Here is a 21,157-nt window from a genome sequence, read left to right on the forward strand (position 1 = left end):
GACAATTTGTATATTTTCCTAATACTTCACCATGTTTGAAAAGAATAAAAGTATCTGCTATTAAATGAAAAGTATATTATAAAGAAAATCAAGCACCATTTTTTTATTTTTTTTTTCCTTAGGTACCATTCTTACACAAGGACTTAACACTCAAGCATTGAGTTAAGGCTCTAAAACAACTGAATTATCAGAAAAACGAAATTTCAAACAAGTGATGCTTAAATGTTGCCAGGAAAGTGGATAATAAATCAATGTACTTCCAATTAATAATTCAAAATATTATATATCAACAGGAAGCTAATTAGCATATCCGCTTCAATATATTTACTAAGCAATTTTCAAGATTCACTAATACATTCCATTAAACGTTTTCTTTTTGAATTTACAGTGTAAAACACTTTTCTTCAATAATCAGGGCAATTTGCATATTTTCTTAATACTTCACCATGTTTGAAAAGAATAAAAGTATCTGCTATTAAATGAAAAGTATATTATAAAGAAAATCAAGCACCATTTTTTCCCCCTTAGGTACCAAGATTTAACACAATAGCATTTGTTTCTTTTTTAGCTTCTTTCAATTTTAATTTATTAAATTATATTCAGAAAAATAAAAATATTCTTCATATAGAAGATTATATGGGCAGGATACTCAATAACATTGGATGACAATCAAATCACTAAAAAGACTTTTTTTTGCTTAAAATATTTGCTACGCAAAAAAGAAGACCATAACTCAAGTGAATTGAATGCTTGAATGAGGACTAAAAGCTATTAAGGTAATAAATTGAAAAACTTTAGCCAAGAATAGGACAGTATGATATGGCATTCTGAGAAGGGGCAGAACTCATCTGGGGCTGTTGTGCCAGTAAAGAAGTATGTACCTTGTATATTTAGAATATATATGAAATATTTTTATAATAAAAAAGTGAATAAAAGGAAAGAGTGAATTATGACTTCATTTAATGGTGTCTTATGGATTTTTTTAATTTTACAAATAACAATTTTTAAGGTGAAATCATGCAACTAAAAAATTATACTCATTATAGAGATTCTTTGGCAAGTTAATGTATTATTGAAATATATCTGTAGTAAAATTTAATCAGTTTTACCTAATTTGTTACAAATATTGACTTTGGCCCTTTTTTTCAGTAAAAGCGAAACAGTTTCATAATGACCATGTCTAGCTGCATGAATTAAAGGCGTCCAACCATATGAATTTGGAAAATCAACCAAAGCTCCATAACTGATCAGTAAGCTCACTATTTGAGAAAAGCCATTAGCTGCAGCTACTTGAAGAGGTGTTTCTCCTTCACTATTTTGAAAATTAACACATACCCCTAAAAAGAAAGAATTTAATTTAAATAACTCTTAAATACAAAAAAAAATCTAATCATTTCTAAAATTAATATTTTACAATTAACTGATTACAATTAATAATTAATTCAATTTACAAATAAACTCTTACATATCGAACATGTACTTTCCTGTTAGCTTAATAACAATTTCAATCAAAGTTAACATTACTACAAAAATGTTTCTACTAATACTGAAGTAACTTGAATATTTACATGTATATTACATTCATATTACTGTACATATGCACAGCAACCTTACACTAAGACTTTGAAATTACTAATATATATTTTGACAGAATATGTATATAACACTGATCTTCATTATCTTAACTCTTTGACATCCTTCTATCAATTGTTTCAGAATTTCCACAGGTTAATCTTGTCTAATAGTTATTTTCCTATACAGAATTTTCATGTGCTACCTTTCCACTAGCTTTAACTCATAATGCTGTGCCAAATGCTGAAAAAATTTATATTTTTCAAGCATTTGGTATAGCATTTTTGTAATGGGATTTCGTACTACAGAAAATAAGAAATGATTTTTTTTTAATTATAAAAGTTTTTTGTGAAATCAAGATTAAAATATGATATAAAATTAAATCAAATTTTTCAGTCTTTGGTTGAAATCTGCTTTAAATTTGCTCTTTGAGTTTGTTGCCATAAGGTATACCATACAAACAAGCACAGTAGTTCTTCTAGTAATCATATTATTGACTTTTTTATATTGATTTTATTGTATTGTTAACTGACACACTGATATTTTGATGACATGGCATTGTTGATATCCTTGATAATGTGAAAGGATTCATTAGAGTAGATGTCACCTCAATTCTGAATAACCTGATTAGTTTTTGATCCTATTTTGACCCTTGAATTCATAAAAGAATTCTTTTTTCTATACAAATTCTATTATTCATTCTAGACCTCTATTTCCAACAGCAGTTTATTTTAAAAAATAATAACTTTTTTACTAGTACGATTCTAAGATTTTAACAATTTAGTGTTAATTAAATGATTATGAAAAAAATATATTTAGACTTCATGTCAGACTTCTAATAGTAAAATGTATAAAATCTAATAGTAAAATGTATAAAAAATTTACCCTAATTCATACATTCAAAAATTTTAGACATTAGAAAATGAAAAACTCGATTCAATTATCAGAAAATAATATTTAAAATGTGTTTTTATTCTTTAAACTTATCTTTATTTCATTTAAGACAATTAGTACAAAAATTTAATCAATATGATTAAAGATACAATAAAATCTTGATAAAGTGCACAAAGCCATAAAACACCAAATATCTTTCAAAAAAATAAACTAAAGGTAGTATATTCTAAGCCCTTTAATCTGGTTATTTCTACTTATAATTCACTGATGAATGCCTTATGCAATGAAATTATAGATAAAAAAGCTAATTTCAGTTTTAAAATAAATTATAAGGATATATAATAAATTCTAATGAATTTTCAAATATATATTTTTATAATTATTGACAACTCTTGTTAACAGAGAGTAAATATTTGAAAAGATAAGTTGTATCTTGATCTGTCTATGTTAAAAAGTTTTAAATAAGATGCCATTACATTTAAGAATAATTAATTTGAATAAAATATTAAATATTCTTGGAAAGTAACTTTTCATCTAGCATGAAAATTATTTTTCAAAATAATTATAATATTAAACTTGTGAAATTAAAATAAACAGAAATCCCTATTAAATCATTAATTAGTGAGGTATAGTATTTGGAGGTTTCTATATAGTATCATTCGTCCAGTCATCCATTATAGCATTCTTTTTGTTTCAAAATGTTTAAAAAATAAATTTTAAACTAAACAGATGTTATAAAGAAATAATGAATTAAGATTGCAAATAAATTAAGGATAAACTTTTCAACAAAATGTATGTTAAAAAATTATAGTTCATGAAAAGTTCCTTAATATTAGGAAACATAGATTGTTGGGATTTTTTTAAATTAAAACTAATATTAACTTCTCCTTTATATCTTCTTTTATAAAATTTTGGAACTAGTTTCTTTAAAAGTTAATATTTAGTTAAATATTATTAAAATAAAAATGTGAATCTAAAAATAAAACAACTCTTCCATCTTAACTATAATTAGATTCAACTATACAATGGAAAAGCAATTAATTTTTTGGATTAGAAATTAACTACTGAAATCTACATTTAAGAGTCTTATTCAAAACTGAAACTAATTAACAATACAACAGATAACTTATAAATGCATTAATTAGTTTTGGAAAAATTAAATATCAGAATTTTTTGTATCTTTTTGAAAACAATTACAAATGCACACTAAGGTGAAATTTCCAAATTACATAATTACATCTAATAGCAACAAACTGATAAAATCATCAGAAAATTTAAAAATATGTAAAATTTTTGTAAGCTCATAATTTACATAGCATGAATTCCGAAAAGAAGTATTCAGCAAACTTTATGAATATAACGTAAATGACAAATACATGGAATGCTGTTGCTAAAAAAAAAAAACGCACTGTAAACACATCATATTCATAAACAGAATATGTGATTGCATACTAAATAAAAATCACTTTTCAGGAATTAATTTATCATAAAAAATAACCTTGCTCCAATAAATTTTTGACTTCTTGTATGTTTTCTTTTTGGCAAAAATATAAAATGTCATGATGTGACTGCATACTTAATTCTTTAATCATGTGCTATAGAAATATAATAATAAAAATAGCAATATCAAACTTGTTACTAAATTTCAGTAAATCATAAACTGTCTGATTTATAATTGATTGAAATGGAATTTTTGGGCAACAAAGACTGTTATTCCCAAATGCCAAAAGAGTGCATTTAATAGATATTTAAAAAAAAATAAAAAAAATTTAGAGTTTGGAGAATGTATTGTTTGATAAACTTTCAAAATCCGAAAGTTAAAATTGAAACCTAAACGTGTTGCCATTTCAATGTTCAGAAAACAATTTAAAGAAATACAATTATACTGTTTGCCTACAAATCACTGAAAAATTGTATAATTAACAATGAAAAAATAAAAGAAAATCTTCACTTCAACAAATCTCTCATAATTACTATGTTAAAAATTTAGACGAAAATTTATATCAGTAAAATTTTCAAAAAGAAAAAAATGTATTGCAGTTAAGCTTTCGCCAAACTTCTTTTTTCCTGCTCTCCCGTTGTTGTCAAACAGCATCTGCGAAATATTGGGTAGAGTTAACCGGAGGACGTATTGGAGGATCAAGCTAAGTTCCAATTAGTGCCTGTAGACGGCGCCAGCAGTCTACAGCCATCTATAGGCGCTAACAAGAACTATCCCAATTGCAAGATTAGCTATAATAGGGGTTATAACATTTGGCAAATAAGCACATTCGTGGCGAATTATGCCAATCTTTTTCATTTCCTATTATGCGATTTTGTTTTTTATTTTATTCCGCCAAAACTTGGAATCGTCAAACTGTTTCGTTTCTTTTACTCTTTCTGAAACTTTACTCGTTTCTTTTACATTCTTTCAGAAATTCATCATAATTTTTTTATTTTAAATGGATTTTGATGTAAATAAATTCTTTATTATTATTAAAATGTATTTATTTATTAAGAATTTTTTAAGTCATTTGTTAAAAATTATTATTTATTAAATAACATATTGAAAATATAAATGTATTTATTTATTATTTTTTTATTTTATTATTGTATAATTATTTTTCATTTGAAAGAAAACGTCACCAACAGTCGAAAACAATAGAAATATTTTCATGCGAAATTTGAATAAATAAGTGCTTTTATGTTATTGCGATTCGAAATAACATTTGACTGCAAGGACTCTCCATATAATATATATATAAATTTTTTACTATATGCAAATTTTTTTTCTAATAAAAGAGAGCGTGCGCTTGTGTATGCAGAGAAGAATAAATATGTTTTGTAGGGTAGGAAAGTGTAATGTTTGGTAGAGCAATTTTTTAATTTTTATTATTTAAAAACAGCGAAAAAGTTTGAAGTTTTTCTGCAATAACTTTCGAAAATGTTTCCAAATTAAAAAAAAAGATTTTAATTCATCTTTAAAATAAAAGTATATTTAGACATATATCTTTTTAATTATAAAATCTTATGATAGTCTTTATTTTAACAAATTTTTAAATTTTGGATTTTTAGCAATATCGTAAATGAAAGATAAATCATTTTCATTTTTCAATCAAAGCTGAACGATTTTTCTTTGTTAAAAAATATGAGATAAAATTATTCATACTTTTAATATAATAAAATTTATAGGCTGGCATGCTATCAATAAATTGCATCTTTCGAGGCAGGTTGTTGAACTTAGAGCTTCCAAATTTGGCTGGCAATTAGCTATTTCTTAGATAGCAATATTAAGAAATCTTGTTTCAAAAATTAAATTAAAATTTTAATAAAAAATTAACAAAATTCCAGCATTTTCTTTATAACTTCGAAACATATGACTGACCAAAAACATTTTAAATTTTTAAAAAATTAGTTTTTCAGTTATCTTTTTTTTTTAATTCCATTCAATATTTTTCTTTTTTGATCTTTGTATTTTTCAAAATACTTTTAAACATATTTTTCAAAAATATTTTTCATTGGTTTAGTAAACTATACTTCTATATGAGCACATTGCAGCGATATTCAATACAATTTTATGCGCATATTATTGTCATTTTAATTTTTTAAAGATAATATAAAACTAAACAATTAAAATCTACAATCTTGGTTTTCTATAATATTTTGGATGAAGATTCAGATCTACTTTATTATTTTCATTTCTATTATTTATTTTTTATTTATTTTATTTCATTTATTTTAGGTTAACATAAAATTAAAATTATCTATAACTGGAGCATCATCTTTCTTTTTTTTCCTAATAAAATGCAGTTGATTTTTTTATTTGACCAGCTTTTTATGGCTTTTTTCTATCATTTAATGAAAAGCAATTTTAAAAATTAACTTTCTATTAGTTTTAATATATTTACTTCTTAGCTCAATCATTAAATAAGTCTTCTATCAACTGCAAGATAATTCTTTTCGGAGGTTATGTTGATTATTTATATATTATAGTTTGCTTAAACAGTAATTCTCATAAAAAACTAAGAATTAAAGAAGAATTAAACTGAAATTAAGTATTAAAAAAAATTCTCAAAAAATTCTCATAAACAGTATTTTTTATAATAATTTACAACTATATATAACTTGTTATTTTTTTTGCAATTCATGCATTAATTTAACAAAAATTAAATTTATTGCAAATACTTTAATTGACATAATTAAAGTAATACTAAATGTATGATGGACAGACCAGCTGGTCATCGAAAGCAGCTGGTACATCCCTAATTATTTCGATTTCGTTTCCAAATTATACATCTAACAATAATCATCGTTATAATGTAAATGTGTTTTCAATGTGAAATAAAATAGTCTACTTATATCATTGGGGAACGTGGTGTTTATATATTAAATAGTCAGCTAACATTAGAGCTCATGTTTCTTCTTCGGCTCTAGCCATGTCATACATGGAATACCTGCTTAGTTATGCACCGACTCCTCTTAAAATCTAAAATTAATATTTATTGACTGATTCTCTATTTAGTATTTATGTTCAGCAGCCGGGTATGCGCCTATATTGTTATATTAATGTTGAATGTGTAGCATGGACCTTTAATTGTTCTATAAATTTCTACATATCTTTTCTGATCAACTACTATTCTTTGAATAATCTGCATTTATTCTCTGAAAATGAAATGAACTTGTTTGTAGATTATTTGATGAAAATAAGCTGGAATGTATAAACCCCTTCAAACCCATAATGGGATTTATGATACTTGATTTTATCAAGTAAATTCTTCCAATCAGGCTTCAAATCTTAAGAAATAAAAAATTCAATTAAATTTGCATCAAAAACTATTGCTATGACTTTTACGAATGCTATCAATAGAAGGATATTGGAAAACCTATCAGGAAAAATGATAGAAAAAAAAACCATGAAGGAGCCCGAAGTGGAGCAGTTCTCTTAGTTTTCGGAAAGGGGATATCTTACAATGGCAAATTTTCAGGCACTGTGTTTTAATTTTGTTCCTATTACTCCTTCCTATTACTCCTAATTCCTATTACTCCTAATCCTATTACTCCTTCCAATGATTAATACATTAATCTTATCCGGTATCAATGACATCATGTAATTTGATCTTGACTACTTATTATCTGCTAGGAGAGAACAGATTAAGGAAAAAATGTCTTTGACGGCAGATCAAAGAGATCCTTATATTTTCTATAGACTACTTATATTCTCTTTTCAAATTTATCACAGAAATTATACAAAATATAAATATTAAGGTGATTTGAACCTTTAATTCGAAATATCGTAGTATAATAATATTTTAGGTTTCATTTTAATCTATCTTTATATTGTTCTTTTTCCTTAATTACAACAGCAATAAAGTAAATAAAAATGGTGTTTAATATCGACAATATCAAACACATTCTTGAGTATAAGACCAAGAATTAAGCAGGATCGGTCTTTAGTCGATTGCTTCCAATTGGGCGACGTTCATAAGGTCTCTTTCATATTTCCTGCATACAGGGCTAATTTTTCTTCCGCCTTGCCATGGACCTTAACAAACATAAAAGAATCCTAGTAGTCTTTTTACGAAGGGTATTGTATGTTCGTAACATAAAATTTACAGCTACTTTGTCTATTTAGTAGGGGAAAAAAGGGGGTGCACGAGAAGGGTATTGGGACCAGACATTTTCGTACGAGTTAAACGTCCAATAAATCATTCTTAGCCCATTGAAAAAAGGGGCTAGGGATTGATTAGTCTTTGCTAAAAGCACATAAGCCTGCTGGCAAGAATGTTTGGTGAGAAAATGTATTGGTATTTTAACTAAATTTTGATACTTAAACATAAGGAAAAAGCTTCTGTCTGTACATGTGCTTGACTTTACAAACCAGCCTTTTTGGCATGTATCAATCAAATTTGCCAAATATTTAGTTTAGTTTAGTTGGGTAAAAATGTGCTTTTCAGAGTGATTAAAATTTTTTTTATATATATATATATATCCTTTTAATGATACCAAATTTGTTTATCATACAATTTTTCTTACAATATTTAATAAATTTTTTGAAATATATTTTAAACGTATTTTGCAACAATATATATTTCACTGTTCAAAAAAAAAGAAGCTCAAAGCCGTTTTCAATGTTACTACTAATTTTGTATCAGCTTTTTTTTTTTTCTGTTTCCATCATTGTTACCAGTTTTTTGTCTATCATTGTTTCTATCTTTTTTTAGAATTTACAATTTAGAAGAATTCAGAAAGTTAAAACTCTTCAGCAACGGAAATTATTAACTTCTAGTCCACTTAACATGCTATTTACTAATGGATCTGTGGCGAAACTTTTCATGAGCAGAAAATAAAAATTTCAAGGCATTTCTTCTTTAAAAAATAATTAGCATTTTATGCATTGGATTCTGGTTCATTATAAAAGTGATGTTTTCTATAAAATTTGAATAAAGGAATTTTTAAATAAAAGCCTTTTAACTAGGAAATGTGAATTTATGAAATTATTATACTGCACTGAATTTATTCAAAAACAAGATATTTGTTCTTAATTCGAATTCTCCTGTAATCCTGAAAGGTTATTTTTAAGAATTTTATTTTAACTTTTGCGAGCTTGCTCACAAAAATAATTTTTTTTTTAATTTTTAAAACTTTTTTCTATTATGGTAGATATGGATATTCTATCAACATTTTTATTTATTAATCACCATTTTAACAAGACGCATTTATCCATATGTCATTAATGGGAACATTTGGAATAATATAGTTTTTTTCGTGAAATAATTTGCAGAAGGGGAAAAAATCCCATTCCGATTTCTTTTTTGAATGAAAATATGATAGTTGAATGCTTTGTGAGGAAATTGAAGAATGCCTTTGGAAATAAAATAAAATTAAAAATAAAAATAAAACCATGAAAATTTTAAATTTCTGGCTTGTGGTAACAGATAAGACGCATTTCAAATTTATATATTCATCTACGGATTCTCTTGACAGTTTCAGTTTCTTTAGCATTTGTAGAAAGAACGTTTTCCAACTTGAAATTAATTACGATCATTAAATCATTAATTATAAAACATACGATCATTAAATCATTAATTATAAAACAAACTTACGATCATTAATGCAGCAAGGACGCTTAAATTGTTGGGCAGTTATATCGATTGGATCTGAAATCAACTGGATTTCGGATTTATATAAAAAGTTCGCAAAAGGAAATAAAAACAAGAAAAATTGCTCCCTAATAATAAACGACAATAATGATCTATGAATTTTCAATTATTTTTTTATGTAAGTCCTAAAAATTATTTATTTTTGACAATGTTCTTGCATTTCAATTTTCTTTTTGTACCAAATAAAGAATTTTCATAAATCTTTGTTAAGTCACTGAAATAAATAGTATAGTGACCTATTTACTTATTACAAATAGTATTTTGTCCATTTTTGTCCATTTGTTGGCTAGCTTATGTGCATTCATGAATTAAAAATTAAAGCATATGTTTTAAATTATATATAAATTTACGAGTATGTTTGGTTTATTAATCCGTGTGAAAAACACGTTTTAATCATTTTCTATTTAGCGTTAATTTTTATTTGTGATTTCCATTCTATTGCTGAGTTATATCTATAGCAACATTTTATTTAATACTAGTCACCGAATAACTGGCTAGCCAACGTTAATAACCGCTAAAATTTTCAATTAAATACTTTACATAACTGGGTCTTAATAGCTTCTTAAGCAAATTATTTATAAGCTTCAAATTTTGATAGATAGTCTATAATAAATATTATATTAGAAGACTTCTATGATTCTATTCATTTTACTATGCATTTTCCTTATTTTCTGCCAACGCCACTAACCATCGTGGATGCACTTTGATATTTTTAGTCTTTTAACAATACAATCTAATTTCTAACCTAGAGCAAAACAAAAATTGGCAATTTTCTTCATATTAAAAATATTTTAAATGTAAATTTTTCAGTTTTTTTTTTTTTTTTTTTTTTTTTGCAGAATTAGATAATTATATTGCTTATTTTCCTGAAATCAGCTTTGCCAGTCATAATTTTTTTAAAGGACAGAATAATAATTCTCACAGTAAAACGAAAACTGAACATTTTTTTGCAAATTTAATAATAACTTTGGTGTTCATCAAGAATTCTTATGCTTTTGTATAATTATTCTTGATACGCTTAATATTTGCTCAGAATTCTTAAGATTTTTGCTGGAAAATGTGCTAAAATATTTTTAGAAAATTCATTAAATATGAAAAAAATATTTATACTGCAAAAAATTACAATCATTGAAAAAAAAATTTCTGAATATATAAAAATAACATTTATACTGTAATATTTTCGAAAGTTATCGAGGGGAAAAAACATCAAGAACTTGCTTAATTTTTAATTAATTAAAATTCTAAATGAAATTTTAAAAAATTGCTCCGAAGTGCACATTTTATCCGCCCAACATAGTAAGTTTGGTAGCTATATGTCTTACGGTTTGATTAATAGAGCGTCAACACCCAGATATACAGACGCGCAAACACATATTCATCTTTATTATTAGTAGAGATCGCTCTACTAATAATACGCTTTATTATTAGTAGATAATGCATTTCATGTTTGTAAAGATGAAGTTTTGTTATGGAATTTTTATTCACCCTCTTAAGTGACACAGTTCAAAATTGCACTACACGTTTGTATTCTCTATGACTATACATAATTTTGCTAACTTGTCAATTTACTTAATTTTTAATTTCACATGAGTAGTGTCATCCGGTACTGAATATGAGAAAAAAAAACAATTTATTTTAAAATTACATAATGCATATAATCTGCACTAATTATAAAGATAAATTTGTGTGTGTTTGTATTGGTACTGTACAGGGAAAATCGTTTGATCTATAACAACCAAATTTTACACATATATTCAGTGCGGAAATTTGAAATTTCGGTGGGATTTTTTGAATTTTCCGTTAATTAAAATTTGTGAAATTTTGGTGTTTCTGCAATAATTTCTGAAAATATTATAGCAGAAAAACAATTTGTACAGCATCTTAAAATTCAAAACATTATCTTTTTAATGATGAAAATTTTTTTGCCATATAATTTTTATTTTTATTTTTTAAAAGTTTTTAAGTTTATTTTACAACATTGTATTTTATTACTGAAGAGAAACTGAAACCATTTACATTGTTGCTCCTAATACCTCATCTTAGCCTTTTCCCACTGATATGACCAAGATATGAAGGTTTGGTTTATTTTCCCATGTTGAGTTGACTTAAATATGAGGCATGCTTTTAATAATTTTTCTATGTATATTTTGTTATATTATATATAAAAAAAAGTTCGCCCTTTTGTGACCAAAACTGAGTGAATTATGACAATTTGAATGTCACTGTTTTATAAAAATGCGGAACTCCATTGACTGCCTCGAAGATACAAAATCAGTGCCCTGAGTTTCCCCAAGATTGATCAATCTAAAATAATTACATTTTTGATTGTCCTAAAATAAGGATATTCAAGGCTTTATAACTCAGTCAGATTTGCCGCAAAGATGGAAACGTTAGATTGTCAAGATTATTTTACTGAATAGGATTCCTAGGTCTGAAGGATCGTATAAAATTTAGACTTCATAATCGTTTACAGAAGTACTTTTTTAAATGAAATAAAATAAAATATTACGTCATTTAAATCTTTTAGAAAGCAAAATTAAAAATAAAATTTTATGACGAGGCCAAAGAAAATATTATTGAATTATGTTTTTATTTAATTCATAAAATATGTAAATATTCTGTAATACAAATTAGATATTAATTCTGAACTCATATATTTTTTAAAGACGTGTTTGGTTTTTAAAAAATGTAATTATTGAAGTTTTATCAATTCCGGCTTCAATTTCAAGTTTATATTTTACGAGAGCTCATAAAAAATTAGAGAAAGGCATCGAAGAACAAACAGAATAAGGAAAGGCTTCTATAATAGTATCGGTGATATGTTTATAAAAATTTGAAGCTTAAAAACATTTTGCTTGAGAATCTATTAAGAGAGCAAGTTACATAAAATATTTAATTGAAAAGCAAATGTTAATTCTAGGCAAACCAGCTAGTTGCCAAAGGGAAATAGTAACAATGATTTAAAAATTTTAAAAAAATCAATTAAAATTTTTTAAAATCTACTTTCAATTCACTAATTAGAATATCTTTTAAAAAATGTTTTTTTTTTACAAAAGTTATTTTATGTAACTGGTAAAAATTGTCTAGAAATAAGTATTATAGAAAATAGTTTCAGATTGGGCCTCGCGTTTTCTAAGACAAACCCTGTAACAAAGGTACTAGAAAGTATTATTATAAAATATTCTTTAAAATATTTTCAAATATTTAATTAAAATATGAAAAGAAATTACACAGAAATAAAATTGATATCACTGAATAATTAATATTTTGAATTTTAAAATGGCATAAGAATGACTTCTATGCAACAATACGCTCCGAAGTTATTGAGACGAAGGATTAAAACGTCAATAAATTTTTAAAGAAAAAAAACCTATTTGCAATTTTAAAAACTTTTCTTAGTGAACATTTATTATTCAAATTACGAACCAACTTTCGGTCGAACGGTCTAGCCTTCAGAAATCTCGAATATGTTTTTGCCTTATAAATGTTCTAACTTAATTCAGAGACAACATCCAATCTATAAATTTAATCATGTTAAAATTTTTGTAAATAATGCAACATCCTTTTCAGAAAAATTAGACATATCAACCGAAGGAAAAATTGAGCCCAATAAAAAAAATAATAAAAGAATAAATAAAAATCGGTATTTTAACTTGAATTTATTTTTGCAAACGATTGCCTTTATTTGAGAAGCTACTTTTAAGCGATTTCTTTCTTTGATGAATACAATACCAAACAAGAAAGGGGAAAATATAAAACTCATGTTCATTTCATCACTCACTTCATCAAAAACTCACTTCAAACTTTCAAAACTCACTTCATCATTAAGCAGATTAATAAAAATAATAAAAAATTTGCTATATGCTGCCTTTCAAATAGCTCTTCTCGGTCCTTTTTAATGAATATTAAATCAACAGAATAACGTTAGAGTAAGATGCTGATACCCGTTCGTAATTTCAGTCTTACTGAAGAATAATATAATTATTAATGTGTTTATCTATATGTTAACATGAGTTACAAGACAGACTGCCGTCCCAAAGCTTAACATTTAGCAAACGTGATTTAGAGGATAAAAATGTGTACTTTTAGGCAATTTATCAAAATTTACAAATATAATTTTAATTCATCTCTCTCTCTCTATATATATATATTTATACATACTATATATTGAGATAAAACTCATTCGACATGGTTGTATAAAAAATGGTTTTGTCCATTATTGCTATCAAAACATTAACTACATTAAAATGCAGCTCAAAACAGCGAACTCAAAAACTGACTAAAATACATCGATAAAAAAGTATTAAATAAGAAATAAATCGTAATAATAATTCCAATATTCTTTATCAAGTGTTTGTAATATTTATATGCTACAAGGGAAAAATAGATTCAGTTTAATCAACTTTACTTAAAAATCATCCGTTCAAAATGGATATTCACAGACCATTGCGAATGTCAAATACTTTGTTATATCATTTGTGTAAACAAATAACTGTCTGTTTAATTATTCCTTAATTTGTCTTTTTTTTAATTCAATAAAAAATTTATTCATTTGCCTTTATAAAATGAAGGCATTTGTTTGAAAGAAATTAGATCATGAGTTCACTGAATTTTCCCATCTCCAGGCATGGGTTAAAGTGTAATTATCAAGTTTCGCGTGGGAAAAATGTTGATTATCCCATAAAAAAAGAATTATTATCCATCAATCACTCACATTATAAGAATGAGAAATATGCATTCCCTACAGCTTTTCTAACTGTTTACCAAGTTTTCTCTAAAAGGTAATTAAATTCCGTTAATCCTACAACTTTAGCACATATGATACTAGATAAGAGCGCATCTGCTTACCACCATCCGGTGGTTTTGTTGCCGTAAGCAAATTGGGGTAGCTTTTCAAAAGCAGCAGAGATAGATAAGTAGATGGAAGTGGAAAAATCAATTACAGAGCTGTCATAAGTATCTATTTTTCTTTCTTTATGCTCATAAAAGCATCGGTTACTGCGCTATCTAAGAAATACTTTTCTGCAAATAAGCTTTCTTTGAGAAACTACATTTAAACAATTTTATTTTGATGATTAAAATGCTAAAGAAAAAAGAGAAAAATATCAAAATAATGTTTATTAAAATTAATTGATAAAAAAAACCCTTCACTTTTAAATAGAATAGTAGATAAATAAAAATTTTACAAGATGCTGCATTCCGGTGGATATCAAATCAAAGAATAACATTAGGTCAATATACAGATATGCAATTGTAATTTCAATCTTACTGAAGAAATATATAGTTGTTCATATATTTATCTATACTTTAACATGAATTATAAGACAGACTGCCGACTCCAGAAACTGAAAATCTATCAAACATGCTTTAAAAGATGAAAGCGTGTGCTTTGATGCAATGCATCAAAATTTCCAGTTATAATTTTAACTAAACAAAATGTTGATGTTTTCCTCTTATAATTCCCAAATATATTATTGTACAAAAATAATACTAACACCATTTTCCAAACTTAATATCAAAATCCTTTTATTGATATCAATTTCATTATCATACAATTGTCTTTTTAATATAAATAAACTAAAAAAATATTTTAGAATGTATTTCTACAATAATTTTTATTATTGTAACAAAATTCATTTCATTCCCAAGACTATCAAAATTTAACTAATCAAGTAAAGATGAATTTATTCTTTTGTCATTAATTTAAACTTGTTTTTTCTGTCACTCAACATTACGCGTTTGTTTGTATGCAATACAGTGATTACAAAAAAAAAAAAAAGTATGACAGCAATAATATTATTTGATAACAATAATCTTTGAAAAAAAAATGGAATATTATGTTTGCAGTAGTAGCTGAAAAATCTACAAACGAGGTAAACAATTCCTTATGACATCTTGAAGCAACACAATTTCTCGTACCCTTCAAGATATTTTATTTGTTCAATAAAAATGCTTAGGTAAATTAACACAGCCATATTCGAAATTTTGTTAAAATACCATTTTATCATTCAGATTTAGTATTTAAAACTTCAAAAAATACATTTGGAAATTATGAAATTTTCTTCTGAAGCATTAACCAAGGTTTCTTTTATTCGCAAAATAATTATTTTTCTTCAAAAGTAAAATTTTCTTTTAGTGCGAGTTGATTAGTGATGGCATTCAGGTACCTAATTTTAAGGATAAATAACCACAATGGTTATTTATTTTTCAATTAATTGTATTCATATAAAAAAAACTGTATGATCTTATATGCTAATGTTATAAAGAGGCAGAAAAAGTATAAAGATAAAAGACAAAAAGGGAGGGAAGCATATAATTTTTTTTTATTTCATAAAATTTTTAAAAAAATTAATAAAAAAACAAAGAATAGCACATCATACATTTAACATACTTAATTTAAATTCTTTTTAGTTACAATGAATAATAATGAGGTAGACGATTTTTTAAAAAGTAATTTTAACTAAATAAAAAAGAAAGATTTTTTTTTAGTTTATTTAAAATGATATTGGAAACAAAAGTGAAAGATACTGTTTACAGTTTTTTTTCCTTCCAATTTTCAGGCTGTGGTTTAAGCATTAATAAGAATCATGTTTTAGAGGTAAATTTTGAATTTTGAGAGGAGTTGCATAGATTATCAGCTTTGATACAATATCTTGAGAATATATTATATCATATATTCCAATTGTAAATGATTGTGTTTTCTCTTTGTTCATTAAGTTTTTTTTCCTGTCAAGTTATCTTTATCTCTTTAGAAGTTCCCAATTATATGATACATATCCAAGTTCAACTGCTCTTTCATATGCTAAAAGATTTCTTTTTTCTTCTTTTGTGAATACAATGGCCCAGGAAGTTCTTTCAGTTGCATTGAAAATGTACAAAACTACTTTGATTTTTAAAATACTGGTTTCATACAAACTCCTTCCTCAAAACAATGATCAGAACATATTTTGTGATCCTTCTGATACTATTCATTCTCTGTCCATTCTTTTTTCTGTAATGAATAAAATCTGTCTTCAGTTGATTGCCATCTATTTTCTTTTATTGATCCAATTGATATATTTAAGTTAAGCCACTCAGACAGTTTTAACCTACTTGTGTCAGTAGTTTGAAATTTTTACTGAAGGTGAATTGAATCAATATTAAATTATTTTTGGAAATTAGCCTTTCTTTACGTTTTTGTAATGGGGACAATGGAAGTTGATTTAAAGGCTCCAAGTGACTAAAGTCATATTCTCCAAGTTATTAAATTCCTATTGAACAAATGAATTTGCAGATAATTTGATTCAGAGATTATGATTATTTTTATTATTAATTCTAAATTGTAAATAATTTTTTTCGATTTAACATAAACGGTGTTAAAATTCATTATTCCATTGTAATTATTCATTACTTTAAAACAAAAAAAATTACTTTCCCATTTTATTTTTCTAAAACATTTTTTTTTTCTATATCCTCATAGAAATTGCCTTTTTTAATAATTTAGTCAAAACCTTAATTCTAAAAGATAAAGTAGGTATATAAACTATATAAGTTTTAAGGATTTTCATCATCCTTTATAATTTTTTTACACATTATCTCAGAACTATTCATCACTTGGTATTTATCCACTCATTTGAATCAGTTAAAACAATATTAGTATAGCATTTTTTAAGGTGGAGTAAATGTTTATTTTGTTAATGGTTTGGTTAATTAATATACATTTGTATAATACAATAATGAATGCTTGTGAAGCAAATCATTTTTATTTCATGAATTATTATTGAAAATCAAAATGAGAAGAAATTAAGCTTCAAAAAACTAAGAAAAAGAAAAATTTCTTGAGAAAATGTAAGTGTCGAATAAAATATGACTTAAATATTATGCAAAAATTAACAAATGATATTTTACAATTTAATTGAAAATTCTATTGACTAATTTAGAATACACTAATCTTTTTATATTAAATTAAAAAATAATTTTTATTTTTTGAGATTAAAAATTACATTTCAAATTTTCTTTAAAAGTTTTAACTTCTGTGCATTATTATAAAAGTAGAAAATTCAACATTTAGAACAAATTTATCCACAATATTAGAATTTTTAATACAAATTTTCTTTTAAAATATTATTACACCAATCGTATAATTAGAAATAATTGATTCTATTACCTTTTCAAATTTAGTTTGGCTACTTTCAATCAAAATTCTGATTTTTAGCATTAAAAGAAGAATTAAATTGCTGTATGCATAAATAAATGTATTGAAAAAGTACTTTTTAAAATCATGTAATATTAATCAGCTTATTCATATATTTTTAAATTCAATATAAATCTTATTTTAACAAAACAAAAATTAGTTTTTATTAAATAGAAAATATTGAATATTTTGATGATTCCTTTGAGGATTTTTGGTTATCATACTTTCTTAACAGAGAATAAGCCATATTTTATCAAAAACTTAGCTAAAATTATATATATATATCTTTACAATGCATATTTTTACAAGTATGAATTATTCAATTTGAAAACAAATTTTAAAGAGTTCATCATGCACATTATCAACATTAAAATAAAATAAAAAAAGAATGCACAAAACTGCAAGAAAGAGGTTACAGATTTTTATTATTGCAATTTTTAGACCACAAAATATAAATGCTTTATTGCTACTATAAATACTAGCAAATAACAAAATCTTATAAAAAATGTTTTAAATGCTCTATAACACTAATTTATTACTTAATTAGGTAAAAATATATATAATTTTTTAAAAGCATCATTTAAAAAATTTTTTAGCTAATTTTTAAAAAACATTTAGCTTTGTACAACAACAAACAAACAAAATATGGGCATTAAAATTAATAGTATAAAAAAACTAAAATACTTTCCAATGAATACAGCCAAATTGCAAGAAATAAAATTAAAACTACATCGAATTTGCATTCCGAATACAGCATCATTTTTAGCTTCCATTAAGAATTTAAATGGAACTTGTAAATTCATTCCATTACTTTGTGAAAACTTTAAATTTCATTTAACAAACCAATAGAAGATAGAATTTAATTATGAATTAACATATTAGTTTCTTGCCATTTAATTAATTATAAATAGAAGGCGCCTGTAGAAAATTCAGCTTTCCCAAGTTCCCACTGTTTTCAGCCACAGTCAACATTAATTTCTAGTCAAAAATTAGATTCATAAAACGTAATTATGAGCAAAAATAAATATATTATAACACGGTATTATTCTTTTATTAAAAAAGATCGTGCTGAAATAAGGTTTGCCTTCATCATAGATCCAACCGACATTCGTCCACACTCCACCCTATACATTCCAAAAATGCGCTTCATTCTTGGCGGGTAAATAAATTTTCAAATTTTGGCGAAAAAAGCTTTTTTGTAAGCAACCATACATCGATTCACCCATTTCCATCTCTACCGGAATGAAATCCGTCCTCCAGTGCTGCTTCCCCCCACTGCTCCCCCCTTTCAACTTCAAATGGGGGGTTCAAGCGTCCTCCGGTTAACGAGTCTCCGAAATATTTGTAATAGGGAAGATTTGATAAAATTTCTAATCTGCATTGAAATTTATTCATGGTGCCATTTTTGTTATTTTGATTTCATAACATTTGCTTATGGCCGCGGCAGTAGCTGTAATCAGCAAAGAGGTATTTTAAAATTTAAATTCTTAACCAAACAGTTGTAAAAATTTTAATTATAATTGAATGTTTTTAAAAAAATGCACTATATTTTAAATATGAAACTATAGTCATTGTAGAATTTTAATTAAAATATTTGTTGTTATGCGGAATTAAATTTTAAAAAGTTGCGAATATTTGATTTTATTCTTTGAATTGTTTTATATCTACGTTTTAAAATATGAAAAGCAAAACTTTATTGGCGTGCTTTCAATTAGATACCAATGAAATTTCATTGCATTTGATAGGTATCAGAGGCACAGATATTTTCATGCCGATAATAAACCAAAATCATTTTATTGATTAAGATTATTAAATTTTAGGCAATTTCCTTCTAAGGCATAGGTAGGGTTGTATTATTGTTCTTTTATAAATAAATATTTTTGAAATAAAAGCTGTAAAAGAAATTTGGAACCATTTGAATATATTTAAATTTAAATAAATTGATAGAGCTGGTCAAAATGAAAACAAATTTTGTATTTTGTTTTATATACAATATTCTTAAATCTGTCTGTTATTAAGCTTAAGTAGAATTTTATAAAACAATGCATCAAGCTTTAGATATTTGTACAAAAAAAGATGTATCTTATCATACTTAATATTTTGGTGGGAAAATTGGTTATCACAGTTAATTAATAGTTAAAATTGGTTAGTACAGTTAGTTGGTTTTACCCAAACTTAATGCTCTATACTCCTTTAGAGCTATGTACTTGGAAATTTTGTATTTCTTTTTGAGACTTTGGATTCATTAAAAACATACTGCATTTTTTATATTTTTTTATATGTTATATGAAAAGTTTCTAATTATTTTGAAACTAGCTGAAAAATACCTTTTTGAAACAGTAGAGTTTATAATTCAAGAATTGCTAGATTTTATTTCTCTGTTACAAGTTGCATACACTTTTTTTTTTTTGCTTATGTTTTATCATGTTTTACTGAAAAAGGTTTAGTTCCTTTAAATCAAAAAATAATCACCTAAAATAATAAAACCCTATTCTATGAATGTTTAATAAAGTGCATTTTTTTTAATAAATCTAAGATTTCATTTATTATTAAATAAAAATTGTTTTGAATAATGTGGGTATAAAAGCACATTTAATATGAATACTCAGTATAGAAAACAACATAAGATATAAATTATTTACAGTAGACTCCTGTGTAAATAAATTTCCTGTTTTGTAGGATTTCCTATAATGTGTATTCATTCAGAAGGTGCTTTTTTAACCAGAGTGTGTAGTATCATGAAAAGGGCTTAAATTTGAAAACTATTTTTAAGCACCTTAAAAGTTCTTAATTTTGAAAAAAAAAAAAATACTAAAAGAGCACTTAATTGTTTTAAAAAGTGCAAAAATAATTTTTTTTTTTTCCTCCACACATTGAATACAATAATTTGAAAGTATATGTGTAAAGGCTTGTTTATCAGATATGTCAAGAAAGAAAACCAAGAAAAGGGAAGAATTCAGACTAGTAATCCAGGATGAAATAGATCCTGGTATGCTAACATATATTAAAATAATGCTCATGAGACTTTTTTTCTGTCCCTTTTTTTCTTCAAAAATGTGTATTGCCATTTATTGAATTACTGGAATAATTATCCAGAAGGAGTCATATGAAATATATACTGTGCCATAGGAAGGAAGGAATGAGGTTTGTTTTCCGGCGTGTGCTCCTGAACGGATGCCATACTTGTTGCAGCTAAAAAAAATGTGTGTGTGTGTTTTTTTTTAATTTCTCAAACATTAAAAATATTTTTAATGTATGAGATGTTGAAGAATTTATTTAAGTTATGTACAGTAAATGTATGTTTAAGCTTTTATATGTTTCTAAAAATGAACACACAGATTGGTCCTATAAACAAAAATGCAGCAGGTGGAATTTGGTA

At 25.3% G+C, this 21,157-nt stretch overlaps 2 protein-coding genes across 10 annotated transcripts in view; one reads left to right on the forward strand and one right to left on the reverse strand.

Moving 5' to 3' along the window:
• The window catches only part of LOC129969263 (ankyrin repeat and SAM domain-containing protein 6-like), a 43,383-nt gene extending 38,833 nt beyond the window's left edge, over positions 1 to 4,550 (reverse strand). For 2 of the 6 annotated variants that reach the window (XR_008784481.1, XR_008784480.1), the window contains exons 1-2: positions 3,965 to 4,287; positions 1,110 to 1,337 (exon numbers count right to left, since the gene is read on the reverse strand). Coding sequence is in view for 2 of the 6 variants with exons in the window: in XM_056083737.1 (XP_055939712.1) it covers positions 1,110 to 1,337; positions 3,965 to 4,058 (322 nt within the window). In the remaining 4 variants the exon portion in view is untranslated. Of the gene's footprint in view, positions 1 to 1,109; positions 1,338 to 3,778; positions 3,832 to 3,964; positions 4,288 to 4,417 lie in introns of those variants that run through there. The other 4 variants (XM_056083740.1, XM_056083739.1, XM_056083737.1 and 1 more) reach the window with 4 other exon arrangements.
• The window catches only part of LOC129969265 (trafficking protein particle complex subunit 2-like protein), a 34,902-nt gene continuing 18,174 nt past the window's right edge, over positions 4,430 to 21,157 (forward strand). The window contains exons 1-2 of one of the 4 annotated variants that reach the window (XR_008784483.1): positions 4,430 to 4,564; positions 19,113 to 19,245. Coding sequence is in view for 2 of the 4 variants with exons in the window: in XM_056083742.1 (XP_055939717.1) it covers positions 19,213 to 19,245 (33 nt within the window). In the remaining 2 variants the exon portion in view is untranslated. Of the gene's footprint in view, positions 4,565 to 19,034; positions 19,246 to 21,157 lie in introns of those variants that run through there. The other 3 variants (XR_008784482.1, XM_056083742.1, XM_056083741.1) reach the window with 3 other exon arrangements.

The sequence above is a fragment of the Argiope bruennichi genome, chromosome 5 (genome assembly GCF_947563725.1).
Source record: "Argiope bruennichi chromosome 5, qqArgBrue1.1, whole genome shotgun sequence".
NCBI lineage: Eukaryota > Metazoa > Arthropoda > Arachnida > Araneae > Araneidae > Argiope > Argiope bruennichi.